General features: G+C 38.2%; 1 protein-coding gene across 4 annotated transcripts in view; it reads right to left on the bottom strand.

The window, feature by feature from the left end:
- Positions 1-12,512: 12,512 nt before the first annotated feature.
- Positions 12,513-25,251, bottom strand: part of NELL1 (neural EGFL like 1) — a 750,804-nt gene continuing 738,065 nt past the window's right edge. For all 4 annotated transcript variants that reach the window (XM_070624514.1, XM_070624512.1, XM_070624513.1 and 1 more), the window contains 3 exons: positions 16,929-17,105; positions 14,478-14,702; positions 12,513-12,984 (listed from right to left, as the gene is read on the bottom strand). In XM_070624514.1, the coding sequence (XP_070480615.1) occupies positions 12,934-12,984; positions 14,478-14,702; positions 16,929-17,105 (453 nt within the window). In that variant the 3' untranslated portion in view covers positions 12,513-12,933. The remainder of the gene's footprint in view (positions 12,985-14,477; positions 14,703-16,928; positions 17,106-25,251) is intronic.

Here is a 25,251-nt window from a genome sequence, read left to right as displayed (position 1 = left end):
AAATGTGGATCACCATCCCCAACTTTTAGGAGTGGTTTCAGTATGAAATAAAACAACATTTGTGTATTGCTTAGTATAGTCTTTGTCAGGTAGTAGATTAATTCTATATCAGTCCTCTTCTTCCAGCTTCAAATATATAGAGCTTGGATGAGGTGCCAATTAAACATTGATTTGATAATTAATTTAAGAAGATTTGTTAGCTTGTAGTCTACTTCCTGAACAACAAATGACGATAGTTCTTCAAAATGCCCAGAGATGGATTCTTTCAAGCTGGCTTGGAATAAAATAAAGGGGAGGAAGGTGTGAAAAGCTATAGTGATTGTACATTAATATACTCCATTGCACAATCAAGCAATGAAATTGATATGATGTAGTGCCATCAGGTATACCAGGGAGATTTGTGTGTCTCAGTGGGCAAAGGGAGATATTTGCAACACATGTACAAGGCTTAAGGAGCATTAGCTTCAAGATTATCTGGAACACTCTCAAGTATGAGAGGGGAAACCTGAAATTGGCTTTCACAGGAGAATTCATGAAGCTTTTAGGGTCTACTTGAAATTCCAGTAAATATTTGATGAACTATTTTATTGTTGTATGGTCAGAGGTCTTTTATAAAAGAGAAAGGAGCATTTAGCTCAACTTTCTACTTCTGAATTTTTGCAATGTCTGTGAATGGACCCCAAGTATATCCAAGTGTTATTGACTAATGTGTCCTGTTTGAAAATGAAGCAGCAATGACCTCATCACGCCCTTCTCAATTTTTATAATTGCTGCCTTAACTCCACTCAGAGTTTTAACTCTTTAAGACCTTAAAATTAAGTTCCTCTAGAAAATAATTTCTAGAATATGGATGTTCCAGTCTATGGGTCTTCTGCACACTTTGTATGCAAGGGCATCTTCTGTATTGGGAGAATTACACAGGCACGTATCTATCCAATACATAAGAAATGAGGAATCACAACTCTTCAATATATAAAGGGGTTAAATCTAGATTTTTTTAGCCTTCCTGATCAATCATGGTGTAGTAATCTGAATGTGGCCTCCAAAAGTTATGTCCACACCCTTATCCCCAGATCTTTTGAATGTTACCCTATTCAGAGAAAGGGTCTTGGCAAACGTAATTAGGGGTCTCGAAATGGGACCATTGTAGGTTATTGGGTGGACCCTAAATCCAATGACACGTGTCCCTATAGAGATACATAGGATAGAGACATGCAGAGAAAAGGAGGGGGCAACACGATCACAGCTGCTGAATTGGAGTGTTGCAGCCGCAAACTGAGGACCAAGTAGAGGCATCTGAAGCTGGAAAAGGCAAGGAGGGGTTCTCCCCTCAAGCCTCCGGAGGGGGAATGGCCCCGCTGACACTGGTTTCAGACTTTGGGCCTCCAGAACTGTGAGAAAATAAGTTTCTGTTGTTTTAAGACACCAGGTTTCTGATCATTTGTTATAGCAGTCACAGGAGACTAATACACAAGGCTAGTTATATTTTGATACTCTCCAATATAATGTAGGGGTCCCTTTTCACTCTCTTCAATTACAAAAATTTTTGTCTGCTTTATTTATATTCTCTGCATTTGTTTCTTATCTGCTGAATAACAGAAAGGAATGACAACCATTCCTTTCTCAGATGTACTGCAGCTGCCAAGATGCTCTGCCATCATTAAAGAGAAGGTAGTCTGTGTTTCCCTTTCTTCGTCTCTGCAGATGACACTCCAGGAGCCTACCAGCAGGTCCTGCTTTCTGTGGTCTTATCCTATCTGGGCTTTCCTGGTCTGCTCCATTTTATCTGGTTGTGAAACAGAGTGAGGTTGGAACAGGAAAGATTGTGGCTCCAGCTGTCTTGTTCTCCCACCAAGCTTCCACAACATTTAATCATCATCAGTAGCCTTGTGTGAATTAATTCACATCTGTTGCCTGGATGATGAACAGTTTTGATAAAAAATAAGACATTTCAATTTGAAGCCTTCTGAATGAGTACTTTCTACAAACACACCATTTGTTTCAGAAATGGAAATATTGGTGGTTGCTGAGGACGCCTTCCAAAAATTAGGTAGAATGCTGATGTTTCACTCATTTAAGAAGCAAGTGCTCTAGTTCCAGTAGAATTGAACTAATCAATAGAAATATCAACATACACACTTTGCAGAAGCAGATACAGAACGTACTGAGGAAATTCTGGGGTTTAGATATCAATAGATGCCATATGATTAAAGTGAATGATACATGCAAGGATAAGGTTAGGGTAAGGAGAAAAGCAATTGATTCCTGACCTAGAAACTCTGAAGGAGTCTAAGTTAACCTCTAGGCTTTCCTGTGGCTTTAAGCCAGAGGTCTGTAATGAATTCAATCCATGAATCACATGAGACCAGAGATGTGTTTTGTATGGCCTGAATCTGTTCTTTTAAACTTGGATGAGGAATGTGAGACTCAAAATATCACACATTAAAATCTAAATTTATGACTTCTCTTGAAAAACTGAAAAAGTCTGGGAATGCTGGTCCCACATTCTCAACTGGCAACAGTTGGCTGACAGTCTACCGAGACCTGTGAGATGTGTACTGTTTATGTCATGAGTTCTCATGACTCCCCCTAACTCACTCTGGGTACTTCTTTAAATTTCATTGTCCTTTATAATGTTTTAAAATCTGTTCAAAGCCTCTGTAACTCTGGTTTCTAGTTTAGTGATTCATTCCTTTAATAAGTCATTTTAAAATTTTATGTGTGAAATTGTCTAAGAACAATTCTTCCCTGGGAGTACCTGGTCTACAACAGAATCACCTCAGCTGTGTTCACAAACATGCTTGGAGGCAACACTTCACCGTTTGTAAGCATCATGGCATTCAGTACCCTAGATTTTTATTCTAATTTCTTTATAATGTCTTCCAGTTTCCCAAGTTGCTAAAGGTAGTATTTGATGCTTTGATCAAAAGAATATATTTTTATTTTGCATTTAAAAGAAACATTCCCACTTCCCACCATTACATTTATTTGATTCTTTATTTTCTTAAAACAGTAGTCCTAAAATACTACAAAAGTGTGTCAATGTCCCTTTTAAAGTTGATTTTTGTAATGAGATTGGCACACCAACTGCCGATAACTAGGTAAATTTGCATTTCTATGTGTTCAAATATTTCTACTTGTCTTTGCAGTTCCTGAAATATTGATTTCCCTCCTCAATAATAAATTATTTTTTTTATTTTAATTAACTCTAGATATCGGAAAGTTGCTGTAAATTAAATAAACACAATTTTTCTGGTAACTGAAATCATTCCTCCCCAAAAGCTTTACATTACATGATGGGCGGCATCTTGGAGAGTTGACTACTATATTCCAGTGATGCATTTCCCTAATAATTCCTTATGCTGAACATGTTTTCACATGCCTGTTGGCCATCTGGATGTCTTCTTTGGAAAAATGTTTATTCATTTTTTAATCAGGTTGGTTGTGTTTTTTTTGTTGTTCTATACGTATTTTGGATGTTAACTCTTTGTTGGATATATGATTTGCAAATATCTTAACCCATTTAGTAGGTTGCCTTTTTGTTTTAATGATAGTTTTCTTAGCTGTCAGAAGCTTTTTAGTTTGATGTAGTTCCATTTTTTAAGTTTTGCTTTTTTTCCCTTTGCCTTTCAAGTCAGATCCACAAAGATATTGCTAAGACCAATGTAAAGGAGCTTACCACCTATGTTTTCTTCTAGGAATTTTATGGCTTCAGGGCTAAATTCAAGTCTTTACTCCATTTTCAATTAATTTTTGTAATTAATTTTTATGTAAGGTAGTGGTCTAGTTTCATTCATCTGCATGTGGCCATCCAGTTTTCCCAAAACCATTTATTGAAGAGACTGTCCTTTCTGTGCTATATATTCTTGGATCCTTTGTCACAAATTATTTGTCCATATACGTGTGTGTTTAATTCCGGGCTTTTAGTGCTTTTCCTTTGATCTGTGTTCCTGTTTTTATGCCAATATCATACTGTTTTGATTACTACAGCTTTGTAGTATAGTTTGAAATCAGGGAGCATGATACCTCCTGGTTTGTTTCTCTTTCTTAAGATTTCTTTGGCTATTTGGGATCTTTTGTGGTTCCATACAAATTTTAGAATTATTTATTCTACTTCTGTGAAAAATGCCATTGTAATTTTCATGGGGGTTACATTGAATCTGCAGATTGCTTTGGGTAGTATGCACATTTTAACAATATTAATTCTTCCAACCCATGAGCACAGACTATCCTTCCATATATTTGTGTCTTCTTTAATTTCTTTCTGAAGTGTCTTTTAGTTTTCAGTGTAGAGGTCTTTCACCTCCTTGGTTAAATTTATTCCTAGGTATTTTATTCTTTTCTATGCAATTGTAAATGGGATTGTTTTCTTAATTTATCTTTCTGATTGTTATTAGTGTATACAAACACTACAGATTTCTGCATATTGATTTTCTCTCTTGGCATGACACCAAACTTGTTTGTCACTTCGAACAGTTTATTGGTGGAGCCTGAGGTTTTCTATATATAGAATCAAGTCATCTGCAAATAGCCACAGTTTTACTTCTTCCTTTCTGATTTGGAGGACTTTTTTTTTCTTGCCTCATTGCTGTCGCTAGGACTTCTAATATTATGTTGAACAAAAGTGGTGAGAGTGGGCATCCTTGTCTTCTTACTGATCTTAGAGGAAAAGCTTTCAACTTTTCACCACTGAGTACGGTGTTAGCTGTGAGTTTTTCATATATGCCCTTTATTTTGTTTGGGTATGTTCCCTCTAAACCCAATTTGTTGAGAGTTTTTATTATAAATGGATGCTGAATTTTCTGAAATGCTCTTTATCATTTTGTTAATGTCGTGTATCATATTGATTGATTTGTGAATGTTGAACCATCCTTGCATGCCTGGAATAAATCCTACTTGATCATGGGGTATGATCCTTTTAATGTACTGTTGAATTCAGTTTGCTAGTATTTTGTTGAGGATTTTTGCATCTATGTTCATCAATGATATGGGCCTGTAATTTTCTTTTTTTGTAATGTCGTCTGGTTTTGGTATCAGGGTAATGCTGTCTTTGTAAAGGAGTTTGGAAGCATTCTCTCCTCTTCAAGTTTTTGAATGAGTTTGTGAAAGATAGATATTATCTTCTTTGAATGTTTGGTAGAATTCACCGGGGATGCTGTCTGGTCCTGGACTTTTGTTTGTATGGAAGTTTTTGTTTACTAGTCAGGAGACTGAATCGGTAATCAGTCTATTCAGATTTTTTATTTCTTCATGATTCAGTCTTGGAAGATTGTATATTTCTAGGAATGTATCCATTTCTTCTAAGTTGTCCAATTTGTTAGCATGTAATTGTTTGGAGTACAGGCATACTTGGTTTTACTGTGCTTTGCTTTGCTTTGCTGTGCTCCACAGATACTGCATTTTTTACAAGACCCTCCACTAGCAAAAAGATTGCTAATGGCTGAAGGCTCAGATGATGGTTAGCATTTTTATCAATAAATAATTTTTTAATTCGGGTAGGTACATTCCTTTTTTTAGACATAATGTTATTGCACACTTAACAGACTGCAATATACTGTAAACATAACATTTATATGCACTAGGAAATCATAAAGTTCATGTGACTCATTTTATTGTGATATTTGCTTTATTGCATTGGTCTAAAGAACCGAACTGGCAATATCTCTGAGGTATGTCTGTAGTCCCTTATGATCCTTTGTATTTCTGTGGTATTAGTTGTAGCTTCTCCTCTTTAAAGTTTGATTGTATTTATTTTGGCCCTCTCTCTTTTTTTTTCTTGGTTAGTCTAGCTAAAGGTTTATCAATTTTGTTTATCTTTTCAAAGAACCAGCTCTTAGAGTCATTGATTGTTTTTCTGTTGTCTTTCTGGACTCTATTGCCTTTATTTCTGCTCTAGTCTTTATTATTTCCTTCCTTCTACTGATTTTGGCTTTGTATGTTCCGCCTTTTCTTTTTAAAGATTGGCCCCAAGCTAACATCTGTTGCCAATCTTTATTTTTATTTCTTCTTCTCCCCAAAGCCCTCCAGTACATAGTTATATATTCTGTTTCTAGATCCTCCTGGCTCTGCTATGTGGGATGCTGCCTCAGCATGGCTTGATGAGTGGTGCTAGGTCCACACCCAGGATCTGAACTGGTGAAACCCTGGACCACTGAAGCAGAGCATGCGAACTTAACCACTCAGCCACAGGACTGGCCCCTGTTCTTTTCTTTCTAGTCCCTTTAGATGTAAAGTTAGATTGTGTGTTTGAGATTTTTGGTATGTTTTGAGGTAGGACTATATCGTTATGATCTTCTTTCTTAGAACATTTTATGTTGCTTCCCAAAGGTTTTCTATATTGTATTTCTGTTTTCATTTGTCTCTAGGTATTTTTTTATTTGTTCTTTGATTTCTTCAATGACCCAGTAGTCGTTCAGTAGCGTGTTGTTTGATCTCCAGATTTTTGTGTTTTTTCTAGTTTTCTTCTCGTTATTGATTTCTAGTTTCATACCATTGTAGTTGGAGAAGATACTTGATATAATTTCAGTGTTCTTGAATTAATTGAGACTTGTATTGTGGCCTAATGTGTGATCAGTCTTGGAGAGTGTTGCATGTGCATTAGAGAAGAAAGAGTATTCTGCTGTTTATGGATGGAATGTTCTGTATATACGTGTTAAGTCCATCTGGTCTAATGTGTCATTTAGGATCAATGTTTCCTTATTAATTTTCTGTCTGATCTATCCATTGATGTAGGTGGGGTGTCAAGTCCCCTACTATTACCACACTGCTTTCACTTTCTCTCTTTAGATCCATTCATGTTTGCTTTATATATCCTGGTTCTCTTATTTTGGGAGCATGTATATTTATAAATGTTATGTCTTCTTGCTGAATTGACACCTTTATTGTTATGTAATGCCCTTTTTTGTCTTTTATTACTTTTTTTTAAAGCCTATTTTCTCTAGTATAAGTATAACTAAACCAGCTTTCTTTTCATTTCCATTGGCATGGAATATCTTTCTCCATTCTTTTACTTTCAACCTATCTGTGTCCTTACTTCTGAAGTTAGTCTTTTATAGGCAACATATAGATGGGTCTTTTTTTTTTTTTTTAATTCACTCAGACACTCTGTCTTTTGACTGGAGAGTTTAGTCCATTTACATTTAAAGTAATTATTGACAGGTATGTAATTACTGTCATTTTTGTTAATTGTTTTCTGGCTGTTTTTGTAGTTCCTCTCTTCTTTTCTCTCTTCCTTTGTGGTTTGATGGTTTTCTTTAATGTTATGTTTAGATTTCTTTCTCATTTTCTTTAGTGTATTTAAGTTTTTGCTTTGTGGTTACTGTAAGGTTCCTACACAACTTCCTATGTATATAATAGTCTGCTTTAAATTGACATCAACTTAAATTTCAACACATTCCAAAATTTTACATTCCCCTATGACATTTTATATTTTTATGTCACATTTTACATCTATTTTATGCATCTCAACTAATTATTGTAGTTTTAGTTAATTTTACTATTTGTGTCTTTTAATCTTCATCCTTGCTTTGTAAGTGATTGATCCACTAATTTGACAATATATTGACCTTTCCCAGTGATATTTTTTACCTTCATATGTTTTGCTCTTATTAATTAGTGCCATTCCTTCTTATTTTAGAGAAGCATTTTAACATTTCTTGTAAGGCCAGATTAATGGTGATCAACTCCTTTAGCTCTTCCTTATCTGGAAAACTCAATCTCTCCTTCAATTCTGAAAGATAACCTTGGAAGGTAGAGAGTTCTTGGATGGAAAGTTTTTCCTTTCAGCCTTTTGAATATTTTGTGCCACTCTTGTGGCTTGCAAAGTTTTTGCTGAAACATCTGCTAGTAGCATTATGTGATTTCCCTTGTATGTAATAAGTTGTTTTTCTCTGTTGCTTTTAAAATTCTCTTTAACTTTTAGCATTACATAATTATAATGTGTCTTGGTGTGGATCTCTCTGGATTCATCTTATTTGGGTTTTCTGGACTTCCTGGACATGCTTATCTGTTTCCTTCCAGAGATCAGGGAAGTTTTCAGTCACTATTTCTTTATATAAGTTTCCTGGTCCTTTCTCTCTTCTCCTTCCTGGATCCCTATATTGCAAATGTTACTCTGCTTGATGTTGTCCCAAAGATCCCTTAAATTATTTTCATTTTATAAAAATTCTTTTTTTCTGCTCTGTCTTGGTGCCTTCTGTTGCTTTGCCTTCCAGCTCACTAATCCAATCTTTGGCTTATCCAGTGTGATGTGCAAACTCTCTGGTGTATTTTTCAGTTCAGTTATTGTATTCTTCAACTCTGTAACTAACTTCTGTTTGGAACTTTCTTATATTTTCTATCTCTTTGTGGAAGATCTGTGTTGATTCATTCTTTTCCCAAGTTTGGTAAGCATCTTTATGACCATTACTTTGTACTCCTTATTAGGTGGATTGCTTATCTCCATTTTATTAATGTCTTCTTCTGATGTTTTATCTTGTTCTTTTGCTTGGAATATATTCCCCTGTCGCCCCATTTTGGCTGACTCTCTGTGTTTGTTTCTAAGTATTAGGCAATTCAACTACCTCTTTCAGTCTTGAAGGACTGGTCTTGTGTAGGAGATGTCACCTGGAGCCCCAAAGAACAATGCCCCCTGACTAGCAGACTGTATGGGGGTGGGACTGCTCTACCGCTGTTAGGTAGTGCTGTACATGAGGTTGCTCACCTGCTACTGTTAGCAGGTTTGAGAGAGAGTGCAAAAATGGTGGATGCCAGTGCTGCCACCAGCAAGGTAGAGGGAGCCCATAAATATGGCATCTGCCAGCGTACTATCTCCAGTAAGAGTCCCACCAGACTTCTGCCCCTCCAGCAGATGCTTTAAGACTAGCTAGTTAATCTCCTTCACACATCATCTAGACTCTTTTCAAACTGCTGCTTTTTGTGCTGGGCCCCAGGGCAAGTAGGTCTGCATGCGAGCCCAATAAGAGTGGGATCTTCAATCCCTAGAGCACTATCTTTCTCCTGAGTGTAAGCCCTGTTGGTTTTCAAAGCCAGATGTTTTGTGGGCTTGTCTTTCTGGTTCAGGACCCAAGGGTTGGGTAGCCTGGTGTGGGAAATAAGCCCCTTGCTCTTAAGGGAGAAGCTCTAGCTATCTCCCTCCCGATTGTGGGTCACCACACCAGGGGTGGGATTTTTGGTGAGAGTGTACCTCTGCCTCTCCTACCCATCTTGATGTGGCTGTTTTATCCTTTGTTGTGGAGCAGGAGTCCAGCTAGTTCTCAGGGTTTTTTCAGTGGGATTTGGTCCATACATAGCTGTATGTTCCTTGTGTCTGTGGGAAGAGGTGAGTTAAAGATCTTCCTACATTGTCATCTTAAACCTCCTCCATGATTGTCTTTTAATGTGATCCATTTAGGAGTAAGAAGAGCTGACAAACTGAAATATGGACGAACAGTTGGAATCATTAGCAGAGTGGCACAGGGAAAATCAGCATGGATTGGATGGTAGTTCTAGGTCTGTGACTAATGAATTATGAACTCTGGGCAAGTCAACCTCTCTGAGTGTTAGTTTCATTTGTAGAAGTGAAGATGATGGGCAGATAAATGGATTTAAAATTGTGCTCTAAGTCTGGGAGTTGTGGTGGGATGTGTGAAGGGGTTCCAGTTTTCCAACCTATGCTCCAAACAGAGATACTCTGCTTTTATCTGATTTCTATATTGGATCACTGAATAAATTTAGGCTTTTAAACAGGTCTTATTGTTTAAGGACATTTGAAAGCCACTAGAGTGGGTTGTTTCTACTCTGCCACAATAACTTTTTGATACCATAAGTGACTATGAATTCAATTTTTTAGAGAATTAATTGAAAACTTACTCTATGCAAGGCACTATGTTAGATGCTAGGAGATGAGGACTGTACATAGCCTAGCCGTCAGCCTATTATAACCATAATACAGGGAAAATGTATATTAAAAGTCCATAACAGTGCCATAAGCACAGAACCATAAAGCTCAGAGGAAGCTCAGGAGGCTCTGGGAAGATACACACACACACAATATAAATACAGCATATGAATATATATTATACATATGTGTTTATAGGTTGCATATGATATATATTATATATTGATATGCTACCTATATATTATACATAGATATACACACATATATATATATTTCTTATGCAACCTAGAAGGAAAGAATGGGGCAAAATTTGTATTTAATAGATGTGTCTAGTTAATATGTAGAGCTTTCATCTCTCCTCATATGCTTTCACACTCTTGATAATTGGAGTATAGCTACATAACTGCTTATCTATTCATCATTGTTTCTTACCAGTGTATGTTGGAATCTTTACATTGTGATGGTATAGCCAATGGTAATGTCTGGAAGGAGACAGGTTTGGCAAGCACTGATTTGGGTCATCAAATGGACATGTGTTTTATACTGAAAACCATAGCATGAGACTTAAACAGATTTTATCATGAGATTTACCACATTTTTTAAAAACTTTTTTTTTTCAATTTCTAGATCAAGAAGGTATTTCAAGCAGTAATTTATTTCAATAGGATCTCCTAATGAACTCAAAAATTTTCAGCACCTTCTAAAGGCCCACATACTGGTGATCTTTAAAGTAAAGACTATTTGGTTCATCTTTTTATTTATCCAGCAGAACTTAGCAGAGCACCTTATCTATAAAGTACTCAATAACTTTTTAATAAGAAAATATCACCAGTTATTTTATAGGAAGTAAACCCCTTATTGATAGGAGCTGGAAATAATTTAATTGTGCTACTAAACATCAGTAACATATTGTCATCAAGTTAGCACAGATTAAATTTACTCCACCAGGTCTAAAATGAAAAGAAGAAAATACTGAGTCTTATGATTGTCCTTGTAAAACACCAGTATTTTAGGATGAGCCGTCAATGCTAATGGCGCAACAATAAAGTGTGAACATATACAAATTCAAAGAAAACTGTTAAATTTTGAAAATTCCTTGGAAAAAATGGAAAGACACATTCTAACATACGTACCAGTGTTCAGTCATCATCTATACCAGGGGTTGGCAAACTTTTTCTTTAGACGGAAAGATGGTAATATCTCTGGTTTTGTGAACCACATGGTCGCTGTGAGAACTACTCAATTCTGCCATTCTCTCTCTTAGCAGTAGAGAATATGTAAATGAATTGGCATGGCTGTGTTCCAAGGAAAGAGGAGGAGGGCTGAATTTGACACAAGGAACCAGAGATTGCCAACCCCTGACCTGTACAGTCATGAGCGATTCTTCTAAATGTCTCTGCTTCTCTAATAAAAATAGAAAGGTATTTTGTTAATGGAGGTGTCAGATATTTTCAAAAGAATCATTTTCAAATTCTCTATTCCAAGACTGCATTTAAAGAATTAAAGTGGAGATGTGTTATAATAATTTACCACACTATGGCAATAGTTGTTGTCTACTGTAGTATTTAAACAGCTATTATATTATTTATAATATTATTATTAATATTAATAATAATATTATTTAGCACACAAATTTGATCTCATGTAGTGAACTCCATCTTCACAAAAAAATATTGAGTATCATCTCCATTGGACAAATACCAATGAATAATGGTGATCTGAGCTTGAAATTTTTAATTAATAATTCTATTAATATTTGGGATTTAAAATATTTTTAGCATGACTGACTTAAGTTAGGTCATTTTTGATGTTGGAAGAGTGAACAAAAACTCATGAACCAAGTTGATTCAGAATAATGATGAATTCAGGAGCCTTAGCTATTACAAACCACTGAGATGTGATTTACCTGACACTACAATCTAAGTTAGAATTCTCAGCTCAGATAAAATGTTATTTGCACAGTTCATTAATTTTGTATAACTAACTCAATAACTGCCATAAAAATATGGTAGCGACTCAAATGAAAACATTCACTGTTCTAAAATAACTGCTAAGCATACAAACAGCTTTTCTTAAAAGTAGATGCTCTCCTATACGAGAGCTTGTGTGGTTTGGTGGAAAATAGCACTGGGCAGGCATTAAGAGACCTGGTTACCAGTTCCAAGGGCTAGAAATCAACTAGATCTGAACAAACTGGTTAACTGGGCCACATTAATTACTTACTCTTCTGTAATGTAGGAATAATACTATTCACCCGTGCTATGATGATAACTAACTTGTATTAATACATATAAAAGTCCCTTGTAAGTTATCAAATAATATATAAAACTGATGCAAAGATGATATTTTCTCTCTCAACGCCAGGAAAGACTGTAAGCATTGCTGTTTCTAAATTGTGGCTTAAGATTTTGTTTCACTTGGTTTGCAAGATGGAGGAGAAAGTTCTTTTAAAAACAATTACGTTTGTCGTCTTCCCTCTCTTTAACGTATTATAACTGCTTTTGCCTTGTTTAAGCTGAATGAGTGATCTAAGTGTGTTCATCAGCTTGCAATATAAGTCTGATGCAATTAGACTCTATGTACATATTCTTATCAATACATTTCACAGGGATCTCAATACTAAGTATGCAGTGGATGGGACAAAATCACAACAGGCAACTTTATTTGTTGAATTTGATCCAAAAGTCAAGAAAAAAATAAATAAAAGCAGCTGAATCTCTATTATGTTAGTACACAAAATAAACCCAAAAAATACATCAACATTTACCATGAAATCATTTAAATGTATTTGCAATGACCTGGTAAGGGAAACGTGATTTACAACACGGAAAACTTCTTTTAACAACCATAGACTGAAATGCACTGTAGGTCACCTAGACTAGGTTAGCAAGAATGAGCAGAGTGGGAGGTCCAAAAGGCAACCTGCAAACACCTTCCTCAGACGGAGACTTTGGTAATTGTCTGTGGTAAAAAAAACACCAACTCCTGTTCTTTCATCATCATGGATGGTCATTTGTCCATTTTTCTCTGGCGATCATGAGTCCATTTTAAATCCTTCAATTATTATGAAGACACTCCAAATCCACAGAACAGCAGACACTTCCATTCTGTGCATCAAGACACAAGTGTTAGCCAGTTGAGACAGAGAATATAAATCAATTAGCAGTGCACTTTTATATTCAGAGTGACCATCTACATTTTGAGACAAACTCCATGAATGCTACAGACAAATGCAAGGGGAGGAGTGGACAGGAAGGGCTTAGGAGACCCTGCAGAGTCTCGCTGGCTAGGTTCTGCGGGCAGTGTAATTTCAGACCTCTGTCTGACTTCAAACCCCCTTTGGGACTTCTCCTTGCATTTCCAAGTTGTTCACATAACTTATTCACTGGACTTATTCTAAATGAGATTCTTTCCAAAAATAAACTCCTGAAAGATAATTTGACATTAAGAAAGCTAATCAGAAGTACCATGAGAACCTAAAGGCAAGTTCAAAATCGGTTCCAGAAAGGTTGGCACATTAGGGACAAATATAGAGTCTCTCATGGTGACTATGAAAGGAACAGTACCTATTTAGATATATAAACTATTGGAAATTCATTAAACACCAATTACATGTATTAATCTAAATATACCTTTATAATTCCTCTAATTGAATCTCAAACCTGACCTCAAGGCCATAATACTACCTCACCCAGGTCACTGTCACACTGTCATTTTGTTTGTTGGGGCTACAGTTATGCATGGGACCATGGCTCTTTTGCCAAATGAAATTTGATATTATCCTTTTTGTATCGGGGCTGCGTCTTAAAATGGTACTTTCCAGAAAAGAGAAAAGAATTCGCATTTCTAACAGCATAAAAAGACAAGGTGGGAACCTTTCACTGATGCCTGAAGCTGAGCCAGAATTTGACAGAACCCAACAGACCAGTGTTTTTAATGTGTTTGATCAAAGGAAGCTTAGAGAGATGTTTGGCAGAGATTCGACCCTGCCTAACCCTTGCTTCGAGTTGGCCATAGTCATAGCTCCACACAAGCTTTTAAGGGAGGAAGGGGTCAAGTTTTAATTTTAAAGGCACATGAGGTCACCTCATGCGGCCTCCTCAAAAAACAGGAAAATAATCACAATTAATTAAGTCTGCAGCAAGAGCGTCAGGTCCCCACATTAGGCACCATGATAATTAAACAAAGCAAACAACTTCTCAGAGCCCTTTTTCTAACGTTGACAGTTTCATGAAGGAGATTATAAAACTTTCCAGGGTGAAAAGAGAGAGAGATCTGTTTTCTTTCTTTTATTCTTTTTGGTCCACAAGTCTAAATAGCTTAAATCAGGCATAATTGAGCCTAGTGTCAATTGTTAAAGTTCTATAGTTTAAAGGCAAGAGAGAAGACTATTTTACTGCGGGTTCATTTGGAGTTTGCTTTTATACACGGTGCAGCTATGATGTGCTCAGACGTACTAATGTCCCGTGAGAAGTAAGCGCCTGCCTGTCTTCCCACCGCGCCCCTTGACCCTGTGCATTCAGGATCATCAGAGTGGACTTGCTGCGAGCGTTCTCTGCCAATTGCTCAAGGCCTGATTATCCTCAGGACATCCAGTTACCTTGCATTTGCAGGTCGTGCAGGGAGATCCAGCCAATGTCCACACTGAGCCACTAAGCCTTGAAACTCCATAGCTGTCCAGGCAAGTTTCTCTGATGTCATAGACGATGTTATCCGCCAGGCAGGGGTCGCTGACACAGCGTGGACAACACTCCCCTTCCAAGATGGCTGTGTACTCACAGCTCAATCTGGGGCAAGTGAGTGGCCAGCAATCTACCTCTCCTTCCTGTGGAGAGAAAGCCCAAAATGTTTCATTGCTGTTCTTATGCACAATTCTGTTCCCAACGTCCCAGAGGGGAAAAAGGGCACAGTAGTTCTCATCACTGTCCTCACTGAAGTGTCCTGCTTTAGCACCTTTGTGGAGACAGTGCGCTTCCTCCTTGAAGAGCTCCTACAGATACTCCCTCCTCCAGCGGGATTTTGCTAACCGTCTATACTGCAGCCCCAGAAAGAGTTAGGACCTGTCTCTGTGTGTCGATGGCAGCCTATAATTATTTTTTTATCTTATTTAAGATCCTTATCACAATTATCAGTACAATGGTACATTAAGTTTTGACCTTCCAGGCCTTGGGTGTGTTTCTTTCTCTCCCTGATGCTTAGAATGCTACTCAAATGAATACATGAATGAATAGAGGGCAAGGTACTGGCTAGGATATAAAGAGAACTTCATTTCTCTTGAGGTCAAAGGAAAACCTGAAGCACTGTAATATTTCAGCAAGATGATAAATTGAGTTGTTAGTATCGAATTTAAAGTTGAGGTTGGGCAACATCAGAAGAACTATTTCAGAAGGCTTTGAATGTGATGTGTAGCTAGTGGGCTTTCTATATTATAGTTCAAATGCAGCTGCCCCAGGGCTCAGAGTCTGGCACCTGGGGCTCCTTTGAGCTTTGTGTAATAGAACTGTTTCCCTATGCAGCCCCTTCTTCTGTTATCATGACATTAAAATTTATGCAAACTCATGTCTAATTACTAGATCAGCTTCAGGATAGTCCATATCTATCATGCTCACCGGTGCATCATCCAGAGTCTGGCATATGCAAACTCTTGATAAATATTTATTAAATATGACACATATTATTCTCACGTAATTATTAAGTTCTGTGTTCAACAGCTTCAGTTTTCTCAGAAAATATTAACCTTAGGGGCTGGGGATGGGAAAGGATATACTTATGAAACTCTATGAAAATTTCAAGTATAAAATTAATACCAATTCTTCTGAATGCCCAATGATTGGTTTCTTGAAAAACAAATAGAAATTTCCAGAATTATATGGAAGCTAATTCTACAGTTGTTTTGGGTTTGCTTGTCCTTGGGTGGGAGTTTGAGAAAACGGCTATGATTTGAATTCATCTGAGTTATACTCCTCAGTATTAGGAGTGATTTAGAAGGATATATTCTATTAAGATTATCTGCATATTCACTAGGAGATTGTAGAAATTTAGAGCACAATTTCTCTGAATGCTTGTTTTCGTACGGTCTCCAAAGACTAAATTGTTAATTTCAGCAAATGTTAATCTATGGAATGCGACTAATGGTTTCCATTACCAGTTGACTTAGTTATGACTTAGCTCCAAAGTATGACTTCTCACAGATGGACCACAATATTCACCATGAGAATGTGTCCTGACAGCGTTCACATCCTTAAAAGTCTTGGTTTGTGGTATAATTTGAGGCAAAAAGAAGCAGGTCCAGAAATTAAGTTTTTTCTCTGGACATTCTCAAATCTGATACCATTAGTATCCCTATATTAAGATCCAAAATAACCTTCATTTTTCTGTCTATGAAGTCTCAGCCTCTGGAACAGATTTTTCAATCCGGGAAATGTTAACAATAGTAGCTAACGTGCACTAAGTACCGTCTGTGTGCCCAGTACTATACCGTCCTTCACATATATTCTCTAATCTTCCTAACTGTCCTGCGAAATACGGACCATCCACCTGTGTACATGGAAGGAAAGAATGATCAGTGAGATGGTAACTTGCCCAATCACAGAGAGCTAGCTCACGGGAGAACCAGGATTGAACTCTAGGTCTCTATGACTCAATCGCTGATATTTCTTCCATGTTCTGTTCTCTCTCATATGGAAGCCTTCAATGGTTATGCCCCAGGAAATGAAAAAATTTGGCTCCATAATGACTACAAGTCCTGGTCAAGGCTCTGAAAGCCTTCTGTCTTGCAGGGATTTTTCTTGATCTGAATTTGCTAAAAAGTAGCAGTGGTAAACTAACATAGCTTGCACAAAATCTGTCCCATAAATATGTTCTTTTTATCTCCCACAGTGTTTTAAATAGGAGAATCCGAATGTCTTCAGGCAGCGCATGCCTCTTAGTCGGCCATAGGACCTACTACTCCCTGCCTAGGATCCCAGACAGTGGGGGACTAAAGGCCAGAGGCAACTGAGGCTGTCCCTCCAGAGTAAAGGGGCGACACAACTAAAAGAGGCCGACGTACCAGACACCGGCACTGCTGACAGCTGTGAGTCCAATTGTCTCCACTTCGATAGAGCTTGTGTCCATTTTGGTCTAAACATTGACTTGTGACCCTGGTGTCACACTCTGGGCAACAGAAAAGGTCAACGCTTGGATTCTGGCAATCACAAGCTGTCCGTCGGCAGAATATCTTCCCATCCTGGTTAGAAATGAGGTTAAGGAGGTTTCATTAGGGAAACAATAAGATAGCCACACTATGAAAACCAAACCTATAAACACTTTTCAGAGCACACAAGAAAGATTTCTTAGAGTCAAAGTACCACCCCAGCCACTTCCCATTTTGTTCAAACCAGACACATGCATGTGTGCTCACGTACACACACTCTGTCTTTCCCTGACCTTGCCTGCAGAGCAGCCTGAGCAAAAATGGAGACATTTCTAAGTTAAAAAAGAAATTAGTTTGTTCTTTGAAACTTTTAAAGAACAGTTTCTGAAGTCATATTTCTGAAAATGCATATGATCAAGAACTCATTTGAGTGGAAAATCATGCTACTGTACTTTTCCCAGTTCATCGTGATACCACCTAATGAAATGCATTAATCTAATTTTACCTCTGTCTCAACTCTGGAAGGAAGTCTGACTGTAACCTGTTTACAGCTGTATTAACAGAGGCCCGGAAAGGCCTAATGACCCACCCCGTCTCACAGAGGTAGCGATTCTCTAAGCAACACCACCAGGTCTTCTGGGTTGGAAACAATTTTTCTTCTACAGGACAGTCTTTAGGTTGTTTATTACAAGGGGCTATCACCAGGTGCTGCCTTCCACCTTGTGGCAGTTCCCCAAAGTACAGGCACAGTACAATTTCTGGAAGAATGGCCCCGAACACTCCCACTTATCAAGAATTGAAGGTCAACAGGTTTCAAACACTAACACTGAACATTTTGCAGCATGTCTCATGTAGATGTCTGTTGCTCACAGTAACGTCTCATCTCAGACAATGAAGCAGCTGAAAATGTAAGGTGAGACCTGTGGCCACCAGTTATGTTTATTACTGCTTTGCTGAATACTTACAAAACCAGGGAATCTCAGAGCAGAAGGTACCTTACCTCTTGACCTATACTTGAATCCTGTGTAGAACAACCGTATTTGAAAGCCATCAAGCCTGTGATTGAAGCTCTCTGGTCTCCAGGAACTCACTATAGAAGGCCTTCAAAGTGTACCTCTCTGCACGTGTCTGAATGTTAAAAACTACACTTCTTGTTGCCTCTATCTGCTGATCCTGGTTCACACCTTGGTGATCATGGAACTCTCAGTCCCTCCCGTCACATTTTCAATTCTTCTGTTCTTAGAAGACAACATTTACGTCTCCACCGAATCATCTAGTCTCTGGATTAAACATCTCTAATTTTTGAGCAGTCCTCATATTTTTGAATCCTTTCACTGTTAGAGCTGCCTTCTTCTTCAACAGTTTTGAGTATTTCCAATAATAATAACCCACCATGATTTTAACACTTACTTTGTGCTAAACATTGTGCTACATCTTTTATATGCCTTATCACACTTAATCCTGATAATTCTGTGGATAAGAAATTTACATCCCCTTTTCTCAAATGAGATAGCTGAGTTAGAGAACTAAATAAAATTCTTCAGTAATGGTCTGAGCAACACAGTGAATTGGGACTCAGGGTCACCTTGTTTTAAATACTGTACTTTCTTGAATGCAGCCTGATTTCAATATTTACTTTCTTACCTACTTTGTTTATGTCACGGTGTTGACTTATATTGAGCTTAATGAAGACTAAACCCTCATTAAGCCCTAACCCATCTTGGGCAGTCAGTTGTTCGGGGGCAGCGAGTGTAAAACTTGATGTTTATCCATCTTGGATTTCACCTTGTTAGATCCATTGCATCTCTCGTCTGTCACAATGTTTTCTCCATGCTGTTTCTGTCATCCACCATAGTTTGTCCTCCTTCCCAGCTTAGTGACATCTGCAAACTTGATGGAGCTGCCCTCAGGGTCTTCATCTACTTCATGGATAACAATGTTGAACAGGACAGGGCTTGCTGGGATAAGTTTACTATCAGTGAAAGTGGAAATCGTTAAATACTTTACATCCTTTATGGAGAATGGAAGGGAGGGGACATACTGGCTATATAAATAATAACAAGCTGAAAAATGCTTTCCCTCAAATCATGTGCATTGTCTCTATTACTGTAAGAAATGCCAAGAAATCATAATGTTCCAAAATATCAAGGTATGAGAGATTATGCATATATACACACGTATACATACCTATGCATATATATATATATACACACACACACACACACACATACATGTATGTGTTTATAGAGAGCAAGCAAGAGACTCTAGATAAGCAGGGTGAACTGAGTCAGAGAATTCAGTTAGTCTAGACAAAGAAGTGTCCAGATTCTAAGAATCTTCCAACAATAGGCCTTTGGCTTACAGGTAACATACCATTATTTTAGCTCACTAATATATTTTGCTTGTGTAACCATTGCCCAAAATGACTCCCTAGGGGTTTATTTTAACCAACAGAAGCTAAGAAAAATAATGATAGCTATGACTTGGAACCATTTGATCAGCTCAGCTACAGAGGGTATAGTATTACTCTCCCCAAGTATAAAAGGACCAGGCCTCAGGAACCCACATGGCTATGTCCATGAACAACATCAAACAGAGAGAGATTCTTTTAGAAGAGGCTACTGTACAAGAGCCAATGAGACCCAATCAGAATGTTAGGATGTTAGGTTTCTCCCCATTTGCTGATAAAAAGAATAAGAATAAGTGAATAGCCTCCAGGGTTACTGCAAAATAAAGTAATTTCACTTCTCATCAATTATGGGAAAATGCCAAAGAGGCCTCTCTTAGTCTCTAACACGTTTTGGAACAATGGCTATGTTCACTTTGGCTTTTGAATTACAGGGTAACTGTCAAGAAAATCATTTCTAATAATGAAATGTCACAGGTGGCTCCATTAATTCAATGAGAATGCCATTATAAAACCTCAGCTCACAGAGTGCAACCACATGAGAATCCAAATTTGGCAATAGAATTGAGCCCACCAATGGCGAGTAATCCGTCTTGCCATAGATCTCTAGGGTCATTCCCAGAGCTTGACTGCTATCCCAGCTGGGGTGGTCAAAACAATCCCCACTTAAATGCCAAAGATGTATTTTCCAACCCTTCTGCCATAGAAACTAAATACTTTATATGCAGTTTTATAACGTATAAAGCTATAAACGATTAATAAGTATTATAATATTTAAGTTGCTTCTGAATTTTAAAAAGCAGGGACATACACTTTCCTAGAAAATAAAGAATTAATTTATTCTGATTAAGCCATGAAAAATTAGAGGCTTTATTCTGTAAATTACACACTTTATTACTGAATAGACAATACATTGATACATTTACTCCAAATTGCATAGCACTGTTTTTCTTTCTGCCATAGTTTTGAAACTTTTAAATCAAGAATGTGGACTTAGGTAATATTATTTATGTAAACTGAATGATAATATAAACCAAGATTTGGCAAACCGACACCCACAGTCCAAATTCAGCCAGTTGCCTTTTTCTGTAAATAAAGTTTTATTGGAAGATAGCTTCCCTCATTATTTACCCATGGTCTATGGCTGCTCTCACACTTCAGTGGCAGTGTTGAGTATTTGAGTCAGAGACTTTACAGAATGCAAGTCTATCTGGCCCTTTGCAAGAAAAATTTTTGGATCCCTGATACAAAGTTTAAAATTAGGAGTGGTACTCAAGATGCATCTGTTCGACCTTCTCACATGCAAATTTATTGGGCTGTGATATCCAATCTTCTTACAAAATAGGGATTTTGCCTCAGGTTATAGCCCACAAGCTAGCCGGTTAGCCCTCTCTAATTAGCACCTGGGGAAGAAAAACTTCAGCAGTCATTTAACCCAGCTGTCTCATTTTAATGAAGAGGAAACCAGGCCCAGTGAGAGGAAATGACTTCCACCTAGCAAATTAATAAGAAAACAAGAAATACACCCCAATCTGGACTTTTATATCAATGACTTTCCACCAGGCTGCTTCCTTGTATAATGAAAAGGCTGGCAGGTAGGGAAAAGATTTCAGACAAACTGAGATCAGAGGGATTTGGGGGCAATGGCTCTCAAAGTATAGTCCTCTAACCAGCAGGGACTGGTTAGAATCTCCTGGGAACTAGTTAGAAATGCAAATTGTTGTGCCTCAACCCAGAACCAGCGAGTCTGGAGGTAGAGTCAGTGATCTAAGTTTCACAAGCCCCCTACTTGATTCTGGTGCAAGGGAAAGTTTGAGAACCATTGGTGGAAAAATAAAGGACCCAGTCCATTGGGCAACTAGCAGGACAGAACCCTCAAACTGTAATGAGAAGGCAGGGTTTGGAACAGGAGGTGTATGAAGTCAGTGGAATGGAAATGGAGACCCTGTTCCTTGATGAGACCTCTAGAGTTTTGAGCACAGAATTAAACTTGCTAATACGTTCATCTTTTCACAACCTTAAGACTTGCACAGCCAACTCCTGCCATCAAGAACACCGCAGACAGGAAAGTATTGACAATGCTGCTGGTTAGGTTCAGAGAGCAAAGCAAAGCATTTTTCTGAGTAGATTGCAGGGATCTATAAACCTAACTTCTATACTGGCCCCAGGGACAGGCTGACTCATCCCCGTTCTTTACTCTATGAGTGAGTGCCATGCTGAGAACGGCAGGGCTATTTTATTGTCAGCTCCTTGCAGATCAGGTTATTCCCTCCTTGCTTGAAGGAGACACATGAACCCTTTAGGTTCCCTACTATGGCCACCTTCCTCAGTTTCTGGGCAAAGGCTTATATGAGACCAGGTCAAATGGCCAGCATTCCAGACAATCTCACAGCAAAGGTATTTTCTACTTTGTGCTCCTTCTGTGTTGCCACAGCAATTTGGCCCTGACTTTATTATGACATGGTGGGGAATGGTTATTTATGGCATCCATTTCTCTACCCATCTCCATAATTCCCAGAACTTAAGATCTTGTATTGCCCAGGTCTTCAGTATTACATTTAGTTTCAGGATGAATGCTATTCATTTTTCTTTTTAATTAAAAGGCAGAACAAAACACTGCATAAAGCACAGAAATGAAATCTGGCCTTCATAGCTTGTTCTCTTTCTCCCACTGGATTTTCCAGTTACTAATGACAGCAGTAGTAGCAGGTAAAGGTGTAGATGTAGGAGTGAATGTAGGTTCGCAATGCCTAACATTTATTGAGTATGCATAAGCCTAACTTGCAAACCCTCGCTCTTTCTCTTGTCAGTGGCACCTGAACACTTTTCCCCCAGGAAAATGGGCATCTAAGCTACTCTGAAGCTTCTTTTTGCCCACAGAATGAGGGCGCATGTTGCCACAGGGGCTGAGTGTCTGAGATCCTCATTTATCAGGATCCATCATTTCATTTCTGTGATCTTCCGTGTGGCCTTAGCTCACTCACCCTTTCAGGTTCTCATCTTTACTCTCCTGAACCTTGACTCGAGCCTAAGTGGTATCTCTCCTCTTAGCTTTGATCTCCTCTGTCCTTCATTGTGCTGTCAGTCAGAGCTTGATTGGACCATGCCAGTCCTAAATGAAAAATCTCTCATGATCTTCTGCTGCCCACCAGATAATCTAAATTCTGTGTCCTGACTCTGTCCCCAGACTTTATCTCCAGGCTCACCACTGGCTAACCCCCTCCCATACTCTTCTTGCTCCTGATATTTTAATCTCATCATTCACTTCATATTTTCTTGATCACAACATATATTGCTAGTCTTCTGCATCTTTGTTCTTGCTGTTCCTTCTGTTTGCGATTCACTTTCCCCCCATCTCCACCTGGCTAAATTTCTCACCCTTTAAGGTCTTCCTCCAAGGTCACCTACTCTGTGAAGTTGTTCCCTATTCTTCTCTGCACCCTCCCACAATAGAGCAGACTTCCCACTTCTAGTTCCCACAACAAATTGTTCGTAACTCTACCACGGCATGACAGGTGATTAACCTTTTGTGTATCCATTTCCCTATTCATCTCCATGATCTCCAATATAAATACAACGATTCATACTAAAATGCTGCATTTCCTAGAAACTAATAAACTTGAGACCCCTCTACTTTCCCATGGAGCACAGGTAGAAAATAAAGACGTCTTCCTAAGGCTCTGGACAAATTTATGAACGGAAGAGCCACAGATGGGTATCTATGAAAAGAAGCTGGGCTGTAACTAAGATTTAGGGATCAAGCCTAGAGAGAGAACCATTTTTCACTCTGGGTTTTTGTGGTCTGCATAATGCTAGAGGAACAAGGGTTCCAAAGAGTTCAGCAATCATTCTGTGCCTAATCAAGTCAGTGGTCTAGGGGTACACAAAATCATTGCCACTGTCAAGGAAGCGCATGGCATCTAATCAAAAGCCCAAATCCATTTGTGCTAGCCTAGCTTTATCACTGAACTCCATTCAGCTGTGGACATATTTCAAGGCTGCTTTTTCGAGTGGTGTGAAATTCTAGTAGCTAACCTGGTGTACTGACTCTCAGGGGGAAAAGTGGCTTTTTAAAAGAACTTTGACTCTGCTTCTTTCAACAGTAAGCTTTGACCCTTTGTTGGTTTGTGTGATTCTGTTATTTGGTTTTATCTGAATTTGAAACATCAAGGATATGACTAAAAAGCCAGTACTTTAATTTTACTTCTAGCCACCATGATGATTCCATTACAATATAATCATGTGTCACTTAACAATGGAGGTACATTCTGAGAAATGCACTATTAGGCGATTTTGTTGTGTGAGCATCATCGAGTGTACTTACACAAACCTAGATAGTATAGCCTCCTACACACCTAGGATATATGGTACTAATCTTATGGGACTACCATCTATATGTGGTCTGTTGTTGACTGAGATGTCGTTATGCAGCACAGGACTGTAACCCATTTGGATGCTTGAGTACCAGAGACTTTTATTATCAAATCAGAATAGAATACTTTTTAAAATAAAGAGAAAAAAATTTCAAAAAATAATAGAATACTTTCAACTGCAAATAATGCAAACAAACATGGAGGGTCGCAAATGAGTTCACTTTTTGAGGATGATCTACAGAATTTGATTCAGGGTTCTTCATTCAGCTCCTAAAACCAGGCCCTCCACAACCTCTTGGAAGCCTTGCTATCAATGAGTAATAAATACCACTGGAAAACAAAAAAGGATTTATGTAAATAAATCTATGAATAAAGGTGAGCCATAGCGGTGAAGGGGCACTATATTAACTTAATAAGATTATAAGTATTGTTCATCTCCTGTGGCAATTTCAGTTTAATTCTCATAAGACTTTGGAGATACTTTAGGAGTCAAAGTAGAATAAATCAGCTTAGGCTGCTTGGACTGATTGGTAAATTCCCTGATTTATGATGGCTTAAATAAAATAAAAAAAAAAACTGATAAAGACATTTGGTTTCAGACTAGTCAAGACTCAACTAAAGTCCCACACCTTTTCCAGAGACTGGGGATCTGGAAACTCTAAAAGGGATTTGGGGTCAGGTTGTGATCATCCTCAAAAGTTTGGAAAAACAATATTTTCTAGAAAAGAACCAGTAAAGGAATTCATCCTTGTTTTGCTGGCTGAATGGAGAACTAATTGCCAACCTCTTCTATAAGCCCTTTTCAACTATTCTAACCTACAGTGAGCTTTTCCTTCTTTTAAAAACTTTTTCCCTGAGTTGGGGATGGGGGTTCAACATAGAGGTGTAGGAAGATGCTGAACTCACTTCCTCCCATGGATGGAAGAAATCCACTTAAAAAACCCTGAGAACTAGCTGAACACCTGCTCCACAACAAAGGACAAAAGGGCCACATCAAGATGGATAGGAGAGGGAGAGACAGGCTCTTGCCCAAACCACACCTTGGCATGGAGACACGCAATCAGGAGGGATCTCTAACTAGATAGATAGATAAATAAATAAATAAAGCTTCTTCATGAGGGGTAACGGGTTTGTACTCCACACCAGGCACAACAACCCTTGGGTCCTGCACCAGAGAGACAAGCGCTCAGAATGTCTAGCTTTGATACCAGTGGAGCTTATGCTTAGGAGAAACATAAGCTTGTAGGGAGCAAAGATCTCACTCTTAAAGGGCTTGTATGCAGACCTACTTGTCCCAGGACTCAGTGCAAAAAGCAGCAGTTTGAAAAGAGCCTAGACCATATATAAAGGAGATTCGCTAGCTAATCTTAAAGCATCTGCCAGAGTTGCAGAAGTCTGCTGGGACTCTCTCCGGAGACAGAACACTGGCAGGCACCATTTTTATGTCCTCTCTGTACCT

The sequence above is a fragment of the Equus przewalskii genome, chromosome 6, assembly GCF_037783145.1.
Source record: "Equus przewalskii isolate Varuska chromosome 6, EquPr2, whole genome shotgun sequence".
Taxonomy (NCBI): Eukaryota; Metazoa; Chordata; class Mammalia; order Perissodactyla; family Equidae; genus Equus; species Equus przewalskii.
Note: the sequence above shows the minus strand (reverse complement) of the source record. Positions and strands in the feature narration are given on the sequence as shown.